At 40.1% G+C, this 21,013-nt stretch overlaps 2 protein-coding genes and 1 non-coding gene across 3 annotated transcripts; 1 reads left to right on the top strand and 2 right to left on the bottom strand.

Moving 5' to 3' along the window:
- Positions 1-10,572: 10,572 nt before the first annotated feature.
- On the bottom strand, positions 10,573-13,736 carry LOC127766769 (uncharacterized). The gene is made up of 3 exons (XM_052291910.1): positions 13,416-13,736; positions 11,287-11,402; positions 10,573-11,181 (listed from the first exon to the last, which is right to left on the bottom strand). Exons 1-3 carry the CDS (start codon positions 13,539-13,541, stop codon positions 10,773-10,775), a joined length of 651 nt encoding a protein of 216 aa, XP_052147870.1. The 5' UTR covers positions 13,542-13,736; the 3' UTR covers positions 10,573-10,772.
- A 712-nt stretch (positions 13,737-14,448) lies between these two features.
- Positions 14,449-17,762, bottom strand: LOC127766770 (AP-3 complex subunit sigma). Its single transcript, XM_052291911.1, has 8 exons — positions 17,472-17,762; positions 16,888-17,014; positions 16,671-16,713; positions 16,519-16,580; positions 16,054-16,150; positions 15,479-15,549; positions 14,969-15,060; positions 14,449-14,884 (listed from the first exon to the last, which is right to left on the bottom strand). The coding sequence occupies exons 2-8, from the start codon at positions 16,954-16,956 to the stop codon at positions 14,818-14,820; spliced, it is 501 nt and encodes a 166-aa protein (XP_052147871.1). The 5' UTR covers positions 16,957-17,014; positions 17,472-17,762; the 3' UTR covers positions 14,449-14,817.
- Positions 17,763-17,848: 86 nt separating this feature from the next.
- TRNAR-CCU (transfer RNA arginine (anticodon CCU)) lies at positions 17,849-17,921 on the top strand. Its single transcript has one exon. It is a non-coding gene; the product is annotated as a tRNA-Arg (tRNA).
- The last annotated feature ends 3,092 nt before the right edge of the window (positions 17,922-21,013 follow it).

Raw genomic sequence — 21,013 nt, 5'->3', positions numbered from 1 at the left:
CTACCTATCTATCACCAATACTACTACTTTTTTTAATAATGAGGAATACTTTTTTTAATAATGAGGAACGCTAGGATTCGTCTTTTTTTTAGAACGGAGAGGGAGTATATTCTAACCGAAACTCTAATGGGCTATCAATCGCCCCTAGTCGCCCCCCTCCTCCACGTGGTTTTCTTTTCTGGCACCGCATTACTTTCCTATTTTAGTAAATTTATGCACCTAAAGTTTATACACCTCAAGTTTACACATCTAAAATTTAGAGACCCAAAGTTTATAAATCAAAAGTTTATATGTCCGATTCAAATTTAAATTTGAATTCAAATATTTTTTATATATAGTATTTCTATACATCTAAAGTTTATACACATAAAGTTTATAGACCCAAAGTTTATAAGACAAGAGTTTACATACCCGTTTCAAATTTGAATTTGAATTCAAATATTTTTTATATATATAGTATTTCTATACATAAATTTTTCAGCTTTGCTTTTTTATTTTTTAAAAATTTATGGTGTAGTAGGAAGAGATGAAGGGGAGGAGGATGGAAGAGAGTAGCGTATAGGGGGATGGGGGGGGGGGGTGATCGCCTGGAGCAGTCACCCGCCCATTAGCCACACCCTATTCTAACACCATATGCATACGTTTACAAGATGATGTATAATTACTTCATCTTGAGGAAGTATCAAAGTTGTGGTGGAGTGGATTATTTCACTTAAAAGGGTTAAAATTCTGATATCCACGTGCCCATAATGTTAAAAAATTGAAGTTTAGTACATGATAAGAATTTACTCGTGGTGGTCTCTTGATCATGTATTAAGTATTAAGGTGGTATTTTCATGAACGTGTATATATGTATAGGTCTTTAATTAATGTAACAAAAACGAACTACACGAATATTCTTCTTATGTTTTGTATATAGGATTTAAGGGCCCCTTTGAATCCTTTGATTCAAAGGATTGAAGCTTTTCAAATCCTATGAAATTCCTATGGAATGGCACATTACATGTTAAAAAATTGAAGTTTAGTACACGATAAGAATTTACTCATGGTGGTCTCTTGATCATGTATTAAGTATTAAGGTGGTATTTTCATGAACGTGTATATATGTATAGGTTTTTAATTAATGTAACAAAAATGAACTACACGAATATTCTTCTTATGTTTTGTATATAGGATTTAAGGGCCCCTTTGAATCCTTTGATTCAAAGGATTGAAGCTTTTCAAATCCTATGAAATTCCTATGGAATGGCACATTGTATATGGATTTTGGAGGAAATTTAGCAAGAGCTCCAACCTCTTGGAAAATTTCTTTTGAGTCTACCTCTTTCATCCGATTCCTGCGTTTTTCCTGCGCTCCAATCAAACGACCATTTCTGTGTTTTTCCTGTGTTTTGCAATCCTCTGTTTTACACTTCAATTCCTGTCAGAATCCTTTTTTTTTACTATTCCTCCATTTTTTCTAACCTGCGATTCAAATGGGTCCTAGATGGTTCTATGAAGTGGGTCCCCATGTTCGAAAAGTCGAAAAGTTACCGATTCTTTGGGAAAGCTGGCGAGACCAAGCCGTTACGGCCCCATGGGGCCGTTCCTGGCGAATGTTAAGCTCCCTGGCTAAATTTAACAGGCCGTCCCATCCCATCACCACACATTGCATGAGGCTGTTTTCTTGAGAGCTCACCTGAACAGTCGAATCTACTGTATGCAGCTTTTGTAACACCTTTCTCCTCACGACCGACTCCGTGCTATTGGGTGTTGGCCACCACGGATCCATCGGCGATCGAGTCTCCGTTCGTACGCCAGACCGAGCCCATGATCTACACGTACTACTATTACTACCACCAGGCCCTGTGTACTTCCCATGCAAAAATTTTACATCTTGTCACATCGAATGTTTAGACATTGTCACATCGAATGTTTAGACACTTAAATGAAGTATTAAATATAGGCTAAAAAAATAACTAATTACAGAGATTGCGACTAATTTGCGAGATGAATCTTTTAAGCCTAATTGCTCCATGATTTGATAATGTAGTGCTACAGTAAACATTTGCTAATGATGGATTAATTAGGCTTAATAAATTCATCTCGTGGTTTACGAACGGATTCTGTAATTGTTTTTTTTTTGTTAGTGTCCGAACACCCTATACGATATCCTATATAATATCTGATGTGACACGTTAAAACTTTGAGCATTGCTCCAGTCCAGCATATTGTACCTCGAGGTACCAGTACCTTCAGGTACCAATTTAAATCCGACCGTTCATTCATGAAGGGTAAGATTGAAAATCTCACACGCTAAGCAGCTCGTGATCGTGATGCTCCTTCTCTCTGACTGAGTGACTGTGTCAACGAAGACTCCAAGAGCAACTGAGCAAGTCCAAACCAAGAGCAAGGACATGGTAGGAGCGTGACGAGGGGTGGTCGGCGCCGGTGGTGCCAGGGGCGTCGGCGGCGGGGTGTTGGACGGCAGCGCGTTGGGCGCCGGCGGTGTCTGCACGGCGGCGAGGTAACGAGGAGCAGGAGGGGTGGTCGGCACCGGTGGTGTTGGACGGCGGCGCCTGCGTCGAAGGCTGCTACGCAGCGGCGAAGGCGACGAGGACCTGCGTCGGTTGCCGATGTGCTTGAATCCAGCAGCGAGATTAGGGGAAGGGCCGCGGTAGGCGTATGTCACTAGCGAGCTTGGGGGAAGTGGTGCACGGAGGCTTGTCGGCCTCCTCCACCTCCACTCCGGCTAGCCTGTCCATCCCTGGTGAGAGCCATCGATCGATGCAGGCATGCAGCATCTTTTGGAGAGAGAAAAGACAGGAGGAAGATGAAGAAGATACACGCGAAATTACTTAACTACCCTTGCTTCTTTAGTACTCCATCCATTCCAAAATATAAGGCATAACCACCCTAACCCAAAGACTAAGAAATAATTATTATTATCTTGTAGTTTGGATCATCCTAATAAATACAATGCATGCATCCAATAGAATTAGAAAGCATGAGAGTGAAGGATCTAAAAAAGTAATATTTTATTGGAGAAGTGATTATAGTTAATTCTCTACATGCATGCATGCCTTATAATATGGAACATCTAAAAAAATGGTTGTGACTTATATTATAGAATGGAGGGAGTACCTCTCTATGCTCTATAAAATCACGTGGACAGTACTACTAGGTACAACTCTTTCTCACCCGTTGGATCAAACGAAATCGATGGCTCAAATTGCATGTACCGGCAGGTACCAAGTACCTGCTGGACCGTAAAAATTCTCTAAAACTTTAGTGTCTTAACACCGCATGTATCGGTGGCCGGGGCCCGGGAGCCCCAGAGCGCGCGACCAATGATGCGCACGAGTACACAACAGCGAAAGCGAAGCATGCATGCCACGCGCGCGCCGGCGAGCACCCACCACCGCAGTGATCCCTCGTCGAATTCACTCTGATCCAGCCGCTGCCGCACCCGCCGACCCGCGGGCGCTGCTGCCTGCATACCAGCACGTAAAAGCGCGCACGGCTCGATCGTCCCGATGGCCTTTCCCTCCAGTCTCGTGCGTGCGTCTGGCCGAAAGAGGAGAGATATATCGACCACGGCAGCGACGCACGCAGCGTGCTGCTTGCATCGGCGCACGATGCACCGTCTCGTGGTTGCCGCTCAGCGGGAGCCACACTCGGATGCGTGTATTACGTATGTGTCGCTGTGCGCGTCTCGTGTGTTACTGTGCGGTCCGCGGTGGCGTGGACCACACGCTCCACGCGCGCGCAGGCCATGGGCGCTAGTATACCATCTTTCTGTTCTGCTCCGCTCTTCCAGGTGGCTAGTGGCAAAGCCTGTTTGTCTTGGACCCATTTTCGAAACGCTCCAGATCATCAGTGTGAGTTTGTGACCGTGACGTCCCAGAGTGGCCACGTCAATATATAGTACTCCCTCCGGCCCATTTTAAACACCACCATGAGTTTTCATATTTAACTTTAATTGTTCGTCTTATTTAAAACTTTTTTATTAATATTTCTATTGTATTATATGATAATAAAACATGAATAGTACTTGATGTTTTTTCTTAAAAATAAAACAAACGATTAAAATTGGACATTGAAACTCATATGCGCTTAAAATGAGACGGAGGCCGCACAAAAAAATCTTGTTGGAAGTCCATATGCATGTACGTAATATTCACGAGGATTTGAACCCTAGTGGGTTGAGTCTAGGAGTGGATATTCGGTCTGACCGAAAATTTCGGTCTCGGTCTTCGATCTTTTGGTCATTTCACTCTTTGGAAAGTAAAGACCGAATTTCAAGGCAAAATGTCAGAACCGATAAATTCGGTCTCCGTCTTTTCGGTCTCGGTCTCGGTCCTGACCGAAATTCAACAATATTTTCATATATGCAAACAAATAATGAAAAATTTCAACACAAAAATCACAAAAAATTTCGTAAGCACGTATCAGTAAAGACTCTTATTAGGTTGCATGCCTAAAAGAAGTAGGGATGTGAAAATTAGAGTTTAACCCTATTAAACTTAGTGGGTTTTAGGTTGCATTTAGATATTTTTGCTAATTCGGTCTATTCGGTTAACCGAGGAGACTAACCGAATTGAGAGAACAAATTTCGGTTTTTCACTGCCTAGGATCGAATTGATGACCGAATTTTCGGTCTCAGTCTTTTTCTACCTACCCCTAATTGAGTCATGCACCCACCAGTCCATGACTTCATCACCACACCGCTGGTGCTTCCTGATAGTACTACTATTAGTATATCTCTCCTCCATGTGTCTGCCTTCTTTGTGACCCCATCGATCGATCGATAGCTTTAGGGTGTGTTTGAGAAGGAGGGGATTGAGGAGATTGGAAAGATATGTAAAACGAGGTGAGCCATTAGCATATGATTAATTGAGTATTAATTATTTTAAACTTTAAAAATGGATTAATATGATTATTTAAAGCAACTTTCCTATAGAAATATTTTGCAAAAAAACACACCGTTTAGTAGTTCGGGAAGCGTGCGTGCGGAAAACAAAACTATCTTTCTCTCTTTCTCCTGCGCTCGAACGCAGCCTAATAGTTGTGCTTCAGAAAAGTTTGTTTGAAAAAACTAGCACTACTGCTACTTTAGCAGGACTGTGCGTTTATTGGTACGGGGTGACTGGATGATTGCCTATTTGCCTTAAACTTCCTAGTTTCCTACTTCTGTTGTCGATGAGCGATTAACCTTGGCCACTGAGGCACTGTAAATTGCCCTAGCTAGATCAGGCTTTCGGTTTCAACCAATAAGTTTGTCACTGCATGCGTTCTTGGCGACTCATTGGTCCGTTGCTACCTTTTGTCATTTCGATAGCCTTTTTCATGTCATCGAAGAGTCAAAGGCAGTGATCAAACGCTGATGATCTGATCCACATCCAAGTAAATACTACAGGTAGTAGAACTCTTGCAGTAAATCAGCCAAACCTACAGGTAATTTTCACTGATTAGTGATTACAACTCTACGCACTGATCTAGCTCGACTTTAGTTGGCAACTGTTTCCTCAAGCTTCTGTACAATTAATGAAACTAAAATGTGATCCTATAGCACAATATGACTAAACAAAGTCAAACGACAAAACGGTATGGGCTGGTTTGGTTTGTGCTTTGTGGCCTAAATTTAGCCTTAATTACCAATATTGGTAATTTTAATAGTGTTTAGTATCATTTTGTTTGATGCTAAATTTGACATGCTTAGAAAAATATGTCATTTTAATAGTAAACTTAAGCTATTTTGGCTTTAATCTAAACACAATATTGCCTTGTCAAAATTAGTCATGCTAAAACTTGCCAAAATTCAGACATTGTTTGTTATTTTTTATAAGACTCTTTTTGTCTGTTGGGCTTTCTTTCAAAGCCGGGTCAATATAATTAATCTGTTGCAAAAAAACAAAAACTTGCCAAAATTTTACATTGACAAAAGTTGGTAGATCAATTTTGGCCATAAACCAAACCTGCCCTGTATACGCTCAAGGAATATTGCTCGATCTTCGCGTAGTAAACACATCATTCGTTCCTACCAAGAGTGTTCGGTTAACCGCCCTATCATCCTCTTCTCATTGTCACTCGACACAAGGCGCACATATACGCACACTCGCACATGCAACGCATGAATGTTACTAGCTTAGTACCTTTCAACCTGTACGCCTGCAGTAACAATAATCTTAGCCAAAAACTAAATCCCAAAACGAGATAAGAGCCTGGTCATGGCCACACCGACGACGTCCATCCCCTGAAACGGCCAACTGATAGCGTCCAAATTAAGCACATACATGTAAGGATTACTGCACTGGCTAGACATGCCACACCACCAGAGACAGAGACGCAAGGATGGCGACTGTACCAGCAGCAGCAGCTAGCTAGCTAGCTGCAGGCCTGAGCTTAGCATGCATGGCATGAACAATAAAATGGAACAAGTGAGGCACACGGACTGTGCACAGCGTGCAAGGCAAATGTACTTAACAGAGATGGACACCGGCCCGGGTCACAGTGTAACTGCCCAGATTTTCTTCTTGGTGATGTACGAGAGATGTGTTTGTTGTGCTGCATGACTGCATCTCTCCCTGTGCATGGCTAATGGGTGCCATCTTCCATGTGCATATGCCTCAATAATGCATGCAGGTGCAATTCCATGGGGTCCATGAGATGGTACTATATATCCGATGCTATGTTTAATTTCTCTCTCCCGGTCTTCCTCTTTTCCCTGTTTACCTGCAACACCTTTCCCTTTCCTGCGATTTGTTTACTTGCAATTAGTTGGGCAATTTGTTTATTTTATTACTCCTACCTGTGCACTTGCTTGTGTACCAGGCAAGGAGTGGCCTGGCTGGCTAGCAGGGTCACTTTTTTAGGTGCTGATGTGAAATTGGCTGGTGTCTTGGCATGAAGGAGACAAGGACATCAGACATTCCATGACTTCATACCTTCCCAAACTTCCAAACAAATACCCCAATCAGTGTCCGTCTTTGTTCTAAGCAGGCAGGCACCTTTTTTTGCTGGTCATGTGGCTTATCTGTTTGATTAGTATAAACAAATGCAGTCTTGATCGAGTACTGGGGAGTAGCTTTCTCACGAACTTTGGCTGGAGGATGAACCGTGGGCCCTCATGTTAGTGGGGCTCACCTGTCATTGGAATGTAGGGGCAATAGGCTCTCTCATCTCTCTTCACATTAGCCCAGAAACCTTAGCTAGAAGCTCGTGCATCAGTGGCTGCAGCTCCAGGTTTATGATAAGTTTCCAGAGAGAATATACTTCAAATCACACTGTCCGAAGTCTGATAATTCACACAACATTTTGAAAGGAAAAGTTAACGGAGTCTGGGGGAATAGAACTAGCTACTGTGGACTGCTTTACATGCCCTGTTTATCTCTTCTCCTACTGCTACTATTCGGTCGATCGATCCATTCATCATACTGTTACCTTCAGAAAAAAATGAAAAGTGAGTAGTCGTTGTACTGCTACTGTTTTGAGATTCCGAATCAAATAATTCCAAAATGGACAGCATAAGTCCATTGAGTCCTCGATCTCACAGCAGCTTAAAGAATTATAGCAGTGTACTACATTGGCGCTACTATTTTTATATGTTCTCCGAGGGACCTGTTTTTCGCGTCTGTGCAGTCATATGAATGCATTCGTATGCCACATTTTCTGCCATCAAGCAAAGTTGTAAGGCCCAACCCGGCCAATTATTTCACGTCCACGGTACACACATCGCAATCTTTCTTCTTGGAAGATATCTGCAAGAAAACTTTGTCTGAATCAATCAATCAGTAGCCATTCTTACCCAGCCAAAGGCCATGGCTTCAGTTCAATGCTTTCCCTCTGAAGCTTGCATAAAGAAAAATTACAGTAAACAAGAGGACATCGCTTGCAAGATTAGTACTAAAAACGAATCAAACGGGCCCCGTATCAAACTGAATCGCCTCTCATGGAATACAGTTCCGTTGCGTGGATGCACGAAAGTAAGAACAAATTAATGGCTTGCTCATTCCGTCATGTAGTACGATTGTACGAACGTACAAACCGGCAGCTAATTGACAAGGGAAAAACATCACCTACATTATATACACATACATAATCACGCGGGGACAGCCGTCGCTAACATGAACAGCTGGTGAACAGACATAGCATGATGTTCAGGAAAGAGTGGTTCTTCAGTCTTCACCGATGTGTAAAGAACTATAGCTAGAGACTAAAGACAGAGAGAGACACATGTACCTATACATATATACTCTCTTCTTGTCCATTGCAATGCTAGACACACGTACGGACACAACATAGTTTACGTCGAAATCATCCATCTCGGAGACGAAGCTCCGGGCATTTCTGCTTGGTCCAAGAGGTGATCATCGACAGTGTTCTCGTTCATCCATTGGCTGCTTCCTGACTTGTGATCAGGACCCGTCCAAGACGATGCAGCAGATGCAATGATCCAGGCAACGGTGAAATGCCAATGCCATGAGCGTTGCCGCAGGCTATCTTGCAATACACACTCGATGCCCCTGTCGTCGCTTGCACACATACGCAACAAGGTACTATAATTTGAGGTTTGACAAGCAGCTTTCAGCTCCATTTCCCTGGAGAAACAGGAAAAATTGGTAGCAATGTCAGCTCATGCATGATGGTGGAATATAAATCCAGCAACTTTGAATTCAACATGCATGCATGCAGTACAAAAAAGTACAGTATGTTCTTCTATTCGTGGTGATAACCTGCTTACAAAATTGTTGCGTAGACGGCATAACAACTGATAGGTTAATGAATTGCATGCACATGATGTCAGTCCACAAAAGAAAGCTACTAGTTCATAGTTTTACTAATATAATTACTTGTCCTATGCACACATAATAGTATAAAGTATAGTAGTATAACCATAGGGAATACCTTTAGTCAGTGATGTAAAAGAAAAGAAAGGGTGATCGATTTGATCTGATTCTTCAGGTCATGGGCGAGGGAGCAAAATTAGCTGTTGGTGCAGAGAAGAGGAAGACAGCAAGCAAGTAAAAAGAAGAGCTCGAAAAGGTTAGGACAAGGGCAAGTGGAGGTCACTCACTTTGATAGAATGGCATGTTACATACATACATAAAAAAAATAGAATGCTGTAACAGATGTGTCCTTGGGGAATAAACATGCAGTAGCAAGTACTCCCTCCATCCCAAAAAAAAAAAAAGACAAACCCTGGTTTCTGTGCCCAACGTTTGACCGTCCGTCTTATTTGAAAAAATTATGAAAAAAATTAAAAAGACAAATCACGCATAAAATATTAATCATGTTTTATCATCTAACAACAATGAAAATAAGAATTATAAAAAAATTTCATATGAGACGGACAATCAAAGTTGGACATGAAAATTCAAGGTTTGCCTTTTTTTAGGACGGAGGGAGTAGGAAGGAATAATGTCTCAAGGCGTTTCTGAGCGGCCAAAGTTACACACACACACAAAAAAAAAAAAAGAGGAAGAACTAGCAGTAGTACTAGCCTACAATATGTTATAGTAGCAGCATATGACCATGTACCTACTCCATCCAGTGTTCCGGTGTTCCCTGATTCCAAGCTGATTGCATCAAGACTGGAGAGCTCATGCTCTTCCAATGGCCAGCTTCCAATCCATGCATAGATCTAGCTAGCTAGCTAGGCCATCACAAGGGTCTAAACGAGAGCCACGTCACGCACAGGAAGCCCTGTCTCCTGCTTGATTATTCGTAGGCATCCTCCCTGACCAGTCGAGGGTGTACTGTTTGTCGTTGTAGCAAGTAGCAGAAGATGAGGATCAATGATGCATTTGATCGTGCTGTATTCGAGTGAGCTCTGAAATTTTCATCTCTGATGAGACATGGGTTTTGGTTCGCTGCTGTTTCATGGATGAACATGTAGAATTGAGTTGAGTTCAAACAATCGAACGCCTGCAAAATTGTACTGCGACGGACTTGTTTCAAATTTTGAATGGACCATTTCTGCTATATAGCTGTAGTCCTGTTGATTCGCACTCGATGTATTGTTCAAACCATCCAGGGAAAAAAAGAACTTGCCATTGTCTTTTTATAATTTTGTTCCAAGCCGCCGTATGATGCCCAGGACATACTGATATGTGATGTGGTTCATACTTTAATTATGATCCATGTCGACAGGGTCACCATTTTTCCTTGTTAAGTGCAGCAATGCTTTGACCAATTGACGTCACCAAAACCATCACTTAGGCCAGCTTTAGCAGACAGGGCAATCTTAATTGTATACTAGTATATTATGCCTGTACTGTACTGGAGGAACCATGCCATATGATTCTGTCATATGTAAGGCTATGTTGCTGCAAGCTCCCTGCCAATTCTGAAATATTTAAAAATTTCCCAGTTTCAGGATGGAGATTCTGATGTCTGAAATCTGAATCCTTGAATTCTCATTGCCCAGGAGTTGATGGGCCTCAAATGCATCCTGGAAGCTCAGCCTCAGCATAGCCCATGGGCTATATAAACTCTCTTTGCAGGCTTTCAACAATAGGCGAACCTGATACAGAGTGTCAGAGTCACAGGAAGCACAAACTGAAGATCACGCTCAGAAAGAATCCAGTGAGGTACTGATCGCTTAAATGCCCATTTGTTCCCTCATAAATAAGAGGCTGAAGCTAGGAGCAACATGAACTCATCCCAATCATATCGGTTTCATGATTCAATATTCAAATGAACCCCTCGAGCAGCAAATGTAAACTAAATCATTTTTCTTAGTGTTGACAAGAAACATCACAGATCACACCACAATAGAAGATTGCAGGATGTTAACCAAACCCAGGAGGCACATCAGGATCCTCCTCATCATCATCCCCAGGGCAGCTAACGGCGTTGGGCTCACCTTCATTTGGTTTCACTTGGTTATGATTCTCAGTATTTGACGACTGCTGCTGCTGAGTTGCCATGATGTTGCTGCGCTGATGATCACTGAAACCAAATCCTGGTGGTTCCTCTGGATCATCATCTTCCAGCTGGACTGCAACAGAAGTTGATGCTTTTGCTGGGGACACTTGCTCCTCTTTGGCATTCCTCTTCAGTTTCTTTGAAGGAGGGTCCTGCTGCTGCTCAGGGTTCATCATTCTATTGTAGACAGTTTCAGAAGTTCCTCGGATATCAATTTCATTTGATAGGATGACACCCCATATCTCGTCTGAGATTTGACCCATTATTTTGCTCCTGGTTCGAAAGCACATCACAATAACATATCACATTATTGATATCTAGTCCGGTGTAGTAAAAAACAACAATAAAGAAAAACTAAAATGTAGTTGTTCAGCTTACCCGATATCTTGGTAAATCGCATCAGAAAGATCTTTCAGCTTTAACTTTTCAGAGCCATCTTCATTTATTACCACTGACTGCTTCACCTCTGCAATTATGTTGCTGCGTAGCACCTCCTGCATGAAAATAAATTGCAGCCAACTTATACAACTACACAGCATTAAGGTCTTATCTGGTCTTCAGATGTGTGCTTCTGCTAGGCCAGCAGTAAATCAGAGTGAAACATGCTAAGCTTGATTAACCATGTATGCTGGATGTACATATAATACACATAAACTTATAGAAACACAGCATTTAAAACTTATCTGGCTCACAGTATGTGTGCTGCTAGGCCACAGTATGCAAATCAGAGTGAGGCACACTAAGCTTGGTTAACCATGTATGCTGGCTGTACATATAATACACACAAACTTATGGAACTACACAACATTAGGACTTATCTGGCTCATACCTGTATGCTATTGGGCCATAGTATGTAAATCAGAGTGATACGTACTAAACTTTCAGCCTTGTTTGCAGGCAAATCAGTATGAAGCCAAGACTATTATAAAAAACAAATTCTATACTCTAGGATACAACTCTTTTTTGCAGTCATGGGATGCATTTACAAGTTTACAGTTGTGGGATATTAGTATATATCATAGGAACACGTTTACAGTCACAGCGGTGGGGTGCTACAAACGTCTTGGGTACTAGTTACCTCTTCCACATAAATAACAATGAAGGCATGACAAATTTATGGCATAAAATGAGACTATCTTCAACCTTCAATGGGGTTATGGGGCGCTTGGTTCTTCAATCCATTCACTGTATCCCTTTTGACACAGCCCTACAACACATTTATCTTTTATTTATCTATTATAATCCTTACTATCTATATAAGTACAATCCACTAATTGCAGTTAACTTAGGCCATTCCCAACCCAATGACTAGGATGATGTCCATAGCATTAAATAAGCTACCACCTAGGATGAAAGATGATGTGCCAAGTGAATAAATGAGGAAAGAGAAGAAAACCAGGTCTTGCATGAGACATGGTTTCTACACAACATCCAAGACATCATGTGAGATAAGTAGCATTAAATTTAAGTATGAAAAAGTGGTGTTTGCATTGAAATCTAGTACTAGTTTCTTGATGATGTAGAGTTTATGAAAACTATGACTAGTGTCTTGGGTTGGGAATGGCCTTATGGCTATGAAGAAGCCCTCACATTGAGCCAGGTCATCATAATTGTTTCAGCCATTAGATGTCTGACAGCCCAACGGCCACACCATCTTTAACCAATACTTGCAAATTTCCTTGTTTTTTTACACAATTAGTCGGTTCAAATTCCTGCAGCAACGCCTTGGTTAACCCACCAGTATAATAGAAAGATATCTCAACAATGTGTAATTGTGTATGCTTCCCAATTCCCAACACCAAAACTAGAAAACACAATGCTACTACAAGAAAATTTCCAACTTTACTACTCACATGGACAAAGTAAAATGACTATTAAGGACGCAATGGTTTCATTGGACAATGTAAGAATATATGGACCTGAAACACAATTTCCGATGATATGAATAAGCTGGTAATCAATATGACTCATTTATGACGAACAAAGGCGCAACCCTACTCACATTCATGTCAATAGATGACTGTATAAGATATGCAAGGTTACCAAACAATGTAGTAATGAAGTAAAGCACACAAACAGAAGCTGCAAAATTTTCTTAAGTTCCAAATTTCCTCCGAATATATTATCAAGTTCTAAATGCGTTGCTACAGCAACATACGATTGGTTACATTCCTGATAAAACTTGAATCACGTAGTTCTGGTAATTCATGAGAACAGACCTGCTCAGAGCATATACATTCACACCCAATGTCAAACTTAACACAAGAAGGCACATTGCAGTTCGCCTGAAGTTGAGATAATGCAGGATGATCTATGCTAAATCCACTGTCCCCATGGATGACTTCAGGAAAATCGAATCCACCCAATCGCGGCTATACTGTCAGTGACCCCATACCAAACGCAGGATCAACGCAATTCTCAGCGAGGGTTTCAATCTAGAGCGACCCCTTACAGCAAATCCTGCGGTATACGAGGGGGAAAGTGGGGAGCGTATGATGGGAGCTTACGTTGTCCTTGACCTTGCGGATGATGGCGCGGCGGAGCGCGTCGAAGTCCCCGTCGTCCTTGGCACGCCCCACCACCTCAGCCCTCGACGGCTCCCGCCGCATGCCGAGTTCGCGGAGATCGCTCATGGGAGCGCGGGGGTGGAGCACGGCTCCGCCGCGGGAACCTGATTCACCGGCGTACGCCGCCGCCGCGGCCCTTCGAGTTCGTTGCAGATTGGGGAGGGAGGGGACTCCGTGCGCCGCCGCTTGCTTCCCTCAGAAAATTTTGGGGTTTCGTCGGAGAGAGCGAGAGGCGAGAGGACGAGAAAAAAAAGAAAAGAAAAGAGGGAAATACTCACGCGGTACGTACTCAAGCCTCGTCCCTCGGTCACATCGAAACCCAACCTAATCAAAATTTACAGTAGAATAATATGTTATATTCAATACTAAATTAGTTATTTAAGGGACAGAGGCAGTACGACTCAATTCGTCCCGGTGATAAAATTGTCTACCTCGTCCTGGTGATAAAACTGTCTAGCGAAACAACCCGTAGAATTTTTCAGTTTCATTGGTTGACAATATTCCCTAATAAATCAAAACAGTTTATTAGGAAATAAAAAAATTATAGGTAAAACTTTTATATGTTTGTTCGTAGTGACTTAAAAGCCAACGCTAAAGAGAAATTGCGTTGAAAACATCTTAAAATCAACTTTAAAAATTCAAATTTTAACTTTTATTTTGGTTTATTAAGTCAACCAATGGAGCTCTGAGAACAAAAGACAATAGTGGTGTTTGAATCTCTTGAAAATGAAGATGAAGATAAAGTGTTTCATGTAAAACGAGGTAGTAATAACGTGTGATTAAGTTTTAATTATTACGAACTTGAAAAATGGATTAATCTAATATTTTAGAATAACTTTCATATATAAAGTTTTTGCATGAAACAGACCGTTTAGTACACCGTTTAGCAGTTTGAAATGCGTGTCACCAAAATCTTCATCTTCATCTTCATCCAACTCTTGTTGGAGAAACGATAAATGCATCAGACATCGAATTCAGAAGAAAACACAACGGCCTTCGCAATTTTCCAAGAACAACATTGTATCAAAAACAGCACAGATATCATCAGCCGAAGGAGAAACAGGCTAGTATGATTTTTCTTGTCTAGGAGACACGATGCCTCAACTGGCAATCGGCAAGCAAACCAGATAGTACTGAAGAATTCACGTTTCAGGTCACATATTCAATTTCATGCGGGATACACAGAGATATTCACGATGGCTACAAGCTCTCATGTTCATGTCAAATGGTAGATGCTCGCGACTTGAGAGAATCGCAACGCGACTGGAGAAAAATGCAATCTGATTTCTTCTGCTCACGCATTCAAAGTTTCTGTCCATAACATGAGTGAAGCTCTCACGGCTCAACGGCTGAAACGCTCTGAAATCGACTTCGGTATGAGGCTGGTTGTGTTTGACTGTTTCTCCAGCCTGCGTCAAGAAACGAATACTGTTAGGATTACATGTAAACATGCACGCAACATGTGCAAGGGGAAGGCAGCAGGAAGTAAGAACCTTGCAATCTCTTCGACAGATCTCATTATTTGCTCTGAACTTGTTTCAATCACTTGTCCCCCAAGTATCATTTCATCTAAAATTGTATGCAGCTGCATTTGATATTTCAATTAGCCTAATAAAAATAGTGATTACCTTTAAGCAGTAACAATCATCACTATGACACTTCCGTTAAAAAAAAACAATCATCACTATGACACGAGCAAAGACAGTTGAGATGAATTGTTGTAATGTTTGGTATTGACGACTGAGGGCAGCATTACCAAAGGTGTGGGCTTAGCCCCTAGCTCTCTCTCTCTCTCTCTCTCCGCAACAAAATTTCCAGTGTTACTTTTTATTTACCATTTGTGTACTAACAAAACAAACTAACTTACTAGCAAAACAATATTGGTCCTCTCTTGTAAAGGACCATAAGCATGTTTTATGAACTTGACCCTTTTATATTCTTCAAGCTCAGCCTCAATGGAGCATATTCAAAGTAAAAGGATCAAAACATGAGAATCACTTTACCTTGTTGAAGTTAAATACGATGTCAAGCTCACACACATTCTTGAAGCATCTGTCCAATGTTTCAACAAAAACTGTGCACAAGATAAAGTTTTCTACAGATTAATTGATCTGCTGCAATCATGGCTGATAAAACGGGGAGTTAAAGTGAACTTAACAGAAGTGAAAAGAGCTGAGTAGTTCAGCAGCTACCCAGCATTGGACGAACAAACAGTGCATGTTTGGGGTTGGGATTTGAGGAGTAGCAAACCATCAATTATTGAGAGAGTGCTAAATACTAGTAAATAGTAATGTATGAACACTGAAACTGAAATAAGTGCCACAGTCATCAGCTATGAGTTTGAATCTAAAAGAGGAATTGATATAAAGAAGCGCAAGTGACATTACAATAAACATGTAAAATAAGGCAGGTCAAACAACTGAACAAGCATGTAGTAAGATCGAACATGAACATAACAATTATTTTTGGCATGCGAGTGTAAACCATGACTGTATGGTTGTTGCCTTGTTGGCATGTCACATGAGTCAAACAATTGCAGTAACTAATAAACAGTTTCATCAATAAGGCACCAGATTACCTTGTACAAGATCAAGCACCGCAAGTTCATTTTCAGAGCTATCAAAGACAAAAACAAAGTACAATGTGGCCAAATGTTTGTAGACCAATTTCGCTCCCTGAAAGTGCAAAAGAAAAGGTTGACCATCATGCTATCATATACAAATCGCTAAAAAAGTTGTTTGTTTCCTTGCTACAGTTTGACTGACATATAGAAGAGAAACAGACAAACAGTAAATTTCATGAGGAAGCATGAACTTGTACAGACGTCAGTTTTTTTTCCTTTACTTTTTTTTTTTTGCAGAAAGTGTTTGCAATTGCATACAGATTGACTAAAAGTCTAAGATAGTGGCAGGTTACATAACAAACGAGAGAAATCAACTGACATTAGAGCAAGGAGCTTTCAAAAATTCCTATGTCAGTTCCAGCATATGCTTGTATTTTAGCAAGATTTATTACAAGATCAGTCTTGGAGAGGGTTCATTACCGGTCCAAAGATTGCATCAACCTTGACGAAATTGCTGACACTGTCCGGCCTTGCAGACAACACTGCAAAACGTGCTTCACAAATCAAGCATACTACGTATAATCGTATACAAAAGGTGAAGAGCAGGAAAGTAGACTGTGGGTGATACATACACTGGAAGACGCCGCGGACGAGGTCCTGATGCTTCTCGGGGGGCTGCATCCAATAACCAATCCATGAAGCAGAGAATAGATAGAAGAGGAGAGCAAAGTGGTCAAAAGCATTTCGTCAATCACGTAAGCTGCTATTGGTCTTGGGTGGGGAAATTGACCCAGCACTTGTCGGGTGGGCGAAGATTGGAGGGTTGGGTGAACGGGGTAGAATCGAAACCTGGTAGCTGTAGAACTTGAGGAGGCGCGGCTTGCCCTGCGTGCTCATCACCATCACGGCCTGGATCATGACTGATGGGGATGAGGAAGAGGCGAGCGAAATCAGTCGGGTGGTGTTTGGTTAGAGTCTGTAAACGCAAATGGTAACTGAATCAAATAAAACTGTTAATGGAATCAGATTCAAGCAATCCTAAACTTTGTTTGGCTTGATGGTGTAATGAAAGCCATTTCCTTTATTGTGTTTTGAATGAATACATTTAACGGTAGTAAGATTGCATAGCATACAAAATCTTCCTACAAAGTTTTTTTTTTTTTTTATCTCAGGCAAATTTCATTACCCGGCTTTAGAGAAAAGCCCAAAACAGACGGAGTCTTCCTACAAAGTTTGGGTATCAAGATTATGTGCATGTACATTTTTAGATTTGAGCGAATACAAATGTGAGATTTATCTACAATGATGTACAGAATACAAATATGTAGATACGCAAGAACAGAAAACATGAAAAACATCAACAGATAAAGAGAAGAAATTACACCAGCAAACCAAACAAAGTCAGTAAAACAGACGGTTTTTAGTCAGTAAACCTGCGTGATCCAGTCATCAGGCAGGAACTCCGCGGAGGCGGCGGCGGACGGCCCACCTCACCCCCCCCCCCCCCCCTCCCCCCGGCTCGCCGAAACCCTAGCGGAAGCTCCGGCGATGGACGAGTGCGGCGGAGGCGGCGCTGCTGCAAATGTGGTGCCCGGCGGCTGTGCAGCACAACAGCCGCAGCACGCGCTCCGCCACGAGGACAATCTTCCGCGCGCGGGGGTGGGGGGAGCGGCGCCGGCGAAGCGGAGAGCTTCTCTTTAGATCGTAACAGCTCGCCGCTCGCGTCGCGTGTGTACAAGGAAGGGGAAATTGTGGGGGCAATGATAGGTTAACGCTTCATTTAAAATTTGTTTCAATGCTCAAACACTGAGCGCCTGTAGCTCAGTGGATAGAGCGTCTGTTTCCTAAGCAGAAGGTCGTAGGTTCGACCCCTACCTGGCGCGTATTGTTTCGTTAACCAATTTTATTTTTTTATTGTTTTGTAATATATGCGCGTATTGTTTCGTTAACCAATTTTTTTTATTGTTTTGTAATATATGCCAAAGACTACCTTCGATGTTAAATAATTTTAGTTTGTATTTTCCTAGTACAAGATTTCATCTATTTTGATTTGGTCCAACACATTGAACAATGTATAGAACATGGCCATCTAGGTGTTAGCAATTTCATCATTTGTTGATTACGAGTCATGGCGCTTATTAGGAAAAAAATGTGTAAAACTTTTATATTTTTTTTACTTAAAAACTACTTGGAAAATAAACTGAGATAAAAAGAATTATCATTTTTTTGCGAGGGAGAATTATCAAAATTAATTGTAGTGTAAGCTTTAAAGTTTAACTAGCTGGGTGACCCGCGTAATTGCGCGGCTAGCACACATACAAAATTATATATTTTTAATCAGATTTTACTTCAAATTTATTAAATAGCTATCTCGTTGTCTTAAGATTTTAAAAAACCAAACCTTATCATCCCCGTGTTTTCTAATTTTATAGTTCTAAAAGTCACACCAGTTGTTATCCCTTACTTATGTCATCTCATTTTTTATTTGCTTGCTCGATCTACCACGGTTTCTATTCATTTTTCTTGGAATCTATAAAAGTTGGATTGTATAGTTTTTAGAGTTTATTATCTCGTTGGGTTTTGTTTTTATAATTTCTAGAAGTCTCGTTAAACGCTGCTATTATACTTCTCTACGGTCCGTCCACTTCCTCTTCTCTTTATTGTCATTGAGATTTTAAAAATCGAACATAATTATCGTTTGTGTTCAGTTTTTTTTACTTTCTAGAAGTCTTGCCAAACCATCAGCGGCTTTGCCACTGCACTCCTCTACGGCTCGCCCGCTGCATGCACTCCTCAACGGATCGCCCGCTGCATCCCTTCTTTATTGTCATTGAGATTTTAAAATTGAACATGATTATCATTGGGGTTTACTCACCTTGTAGTTTTAAGAGTATATTGTCTCGCTGGGTTTCATTTTTCTATAATTTTTAGAAGTCTGATCAAACGTTGACACTATACTCCTATAAGGCTCGTCCAGCACCAACTCTTTATTATCATTGGGATTCTAAAAATTCAAACATAACTATCGCTGAAATTCATTTTTTTTACTTTCTAAAAGTCCCGCCAACCGTCGACAGCTCTGCCACTGTACTCATGTACGACTCGTCCGCTACCTGTCCTTTTTATTGTCATTGAGATTTTAAAAATAGAATATGATTATCATTGGAGTTTTTTTTTTTTTACTTTCTAGAAGTCCCGCCAACCGCCTTGACCGGTTGCTTCACGGCCTGCCCGTCGTTAATCGTTTTAATCGTCATTAGGATTCTATTTGGTGTTTTATTAATAGTTTTAGATGTCCCATCAAATGCCACCACTCTACTCCTTTATAGATCTGTTACTTAATTAATCTCGTTATATGTTTTAGATGATCTTTTTTTTCAATAGTCTTTATTTTTTATCACCAATTTTAGTTATTTATAAGTTGTCTTATTTTTCTTTTTCTAATTTCGGAATTTATTTTATTTGTATATCGAATTTTAATTAATATTGTATTGTGTTATTTTAATATTTTTATTTTTATTTTCAAATCAAGTTGTTTCAAAATTGTATTCGTACTTGAACTTTCTTTTTAATTTGTCTAATTTCGGATTTTATTTTATTTTATACTGAATTTAATTAATCTCGTATTAGATTCTTATATGGACTCTTCTTTCAATATTCCTTATTTTTAATTTCGAATTTAAGTTAATTTTAAATTATATTTCTACTTGAACTCTTCTTTTCTTTTATTTTTCTAATTTCCAATTTTAATTTACTTTTATTCCTAATTTTAATTAATCTCTTATTGGGTTTTTATATCGACTCTTCTTTCAATATTGTTTAATTTTAATTCTGAATTTCAATTATTTTTAAATTTTTTTTCTACTTGAACTCTTCTTTTCTTTTTTGCTAATTTTGGATTTTATTTTATTTTTTTATTTTGAATATTAATTAATCTCGTATCGAGTTCTTATATGTACTCTTCTTTCAATAGTGCTTATTTTTAATCCCGAATTTCAGTTATTTTTAAATTGTATTTCTACTTAGACTCTCATTTTCTTTTTCTTCGATTAATGTGGAAATTTCTAGTCTCCACAGCGAACATGGTGTCTCCTTTGAAAGAGATAATAAAATATGAATAGTATTTTATGTTTGACTTATTTTTTTAATATTTTTTGAAAACTCATGTTTGCACTTAAAATAGGATGATCAAAGTTGGACACGAAAACTCATGTTTGCGCTTAAAATAGGATGGAGGGAGTAAGGACTAAATATGGCCCTGTTTACATTCCAACTTTTTTCTTCAAACTTCCAACTTTTCTGTCACATTAAACTTTCCTACACACACAAACTTCCAACTTTTCCATCACATCAAACTTTCCTACACACACAAATTTCCAACTTTTCCGTCACATCGTTCCAATTTCTTCAAACTTTCAATTTTAGTGTGGAACTAAACACAACATATATTGAAGAATAATTGTATTGGTAGTCTAGATGTGGTGTTTTTTTTTTCCATCTGCGGCCAGTTTTATGATATGCTAGCTTCTGAATTTTATTTGGCTGCAAGTCTGAATGCATCAATTAAATTGGGTTAGCAGTGGACAGATCTAGTGATAGTTCAATTCCCTTTTCACTTCAAAATCCAAATCTACGTATGTATCGAAGCCATCCGTTTGATTTACTTTTTTCTATTTGGAATCCATATGGTATTCAATTTTTTTTCTTTCCCCCAATCGGACAACATCCTAGCCAAATACAATAAGGAATCAGACATGCATGCATGCATATTTGTGATGTACATCAAAGATCAGAGTTACTTTCCTATTTGTATCGAATAGAGTTTGATTCATACTGAGAGAATTTTTTTCTGATAAATCTACACCCTTTAATTTAATCCATTACAATATAATGGTATAGATTTTTTCTCTTTTTCTCCGATTAATATGGGAATTTTTAGCTCCCACGGTGAACGTGGTATCTTTTTTTCGAGCTG

This window comes from Oryza glaberrima, chromosome 3 (assembly GCF_000147395.1).
Source record: "Oryza glaberrima chromosome 3, OglaRS2, whole genome shotgun sequence".
Taxonomy (NCBI): domain Eukaryota; kingdom Viridiplantae; phylum Streptophyta; class Magnoliopsida; order Poales; family Poaceae; genus Oryza; species Oryza glaberrima.
The sequence above is the reverse complement of the archived record's forward strand: the minus strand, read 5'-3'. Positions and strand labels throughout refer to the sequence as shown.

Excerpts from the sequence above, each read along its gene's own strand:
- LOC127766769 (XM_052291910.1), bottom strand. The coding sequence starts at position 13,541 with ATGAGCGATCTCCGCGAACTCGGCATGCGGCGGGAGCCGTCGAGGGCT. Across the intron at positions 11,403-13,415 it reads TCCGCAAGGTCAAGGACAAC|GAGGTGCTACGCAGCAACAT; the intron begins GTAAGCTCCCAT and ends ATTTTCATGCAG. Across the intron at positions 11,182-11,286 it reads GCGATTTACCAAGATATCGG|GAGCAAAATAATGGGTCAAA; the intron begins GTAAGCTGAACA and ends CTTTCGAACCAG.
- LOC127766770 (XM_052291911.1), bottom strand. The coding sequence starts at position 16,956 with ATGATCCAGGCCGTGATGGTGATGAGCACGCAGGGCAAGCCGCGCCTC. Across the intron at positions 16,151-16,518 it reads TTGATGCAATCTTTGGACCG|GGAGCGAAATTGGTCTACAA; the intron begins GTAATGAACCCT and ends TTGCACTTTCAG. Across the intron at positions 15,061-15,478 it reads TCGTATTTAACTTCAACAAG|CTGCATACAATTTTAGATGA; the intron begins GTAAAGTGATTC and ends TATCAAATGCAG.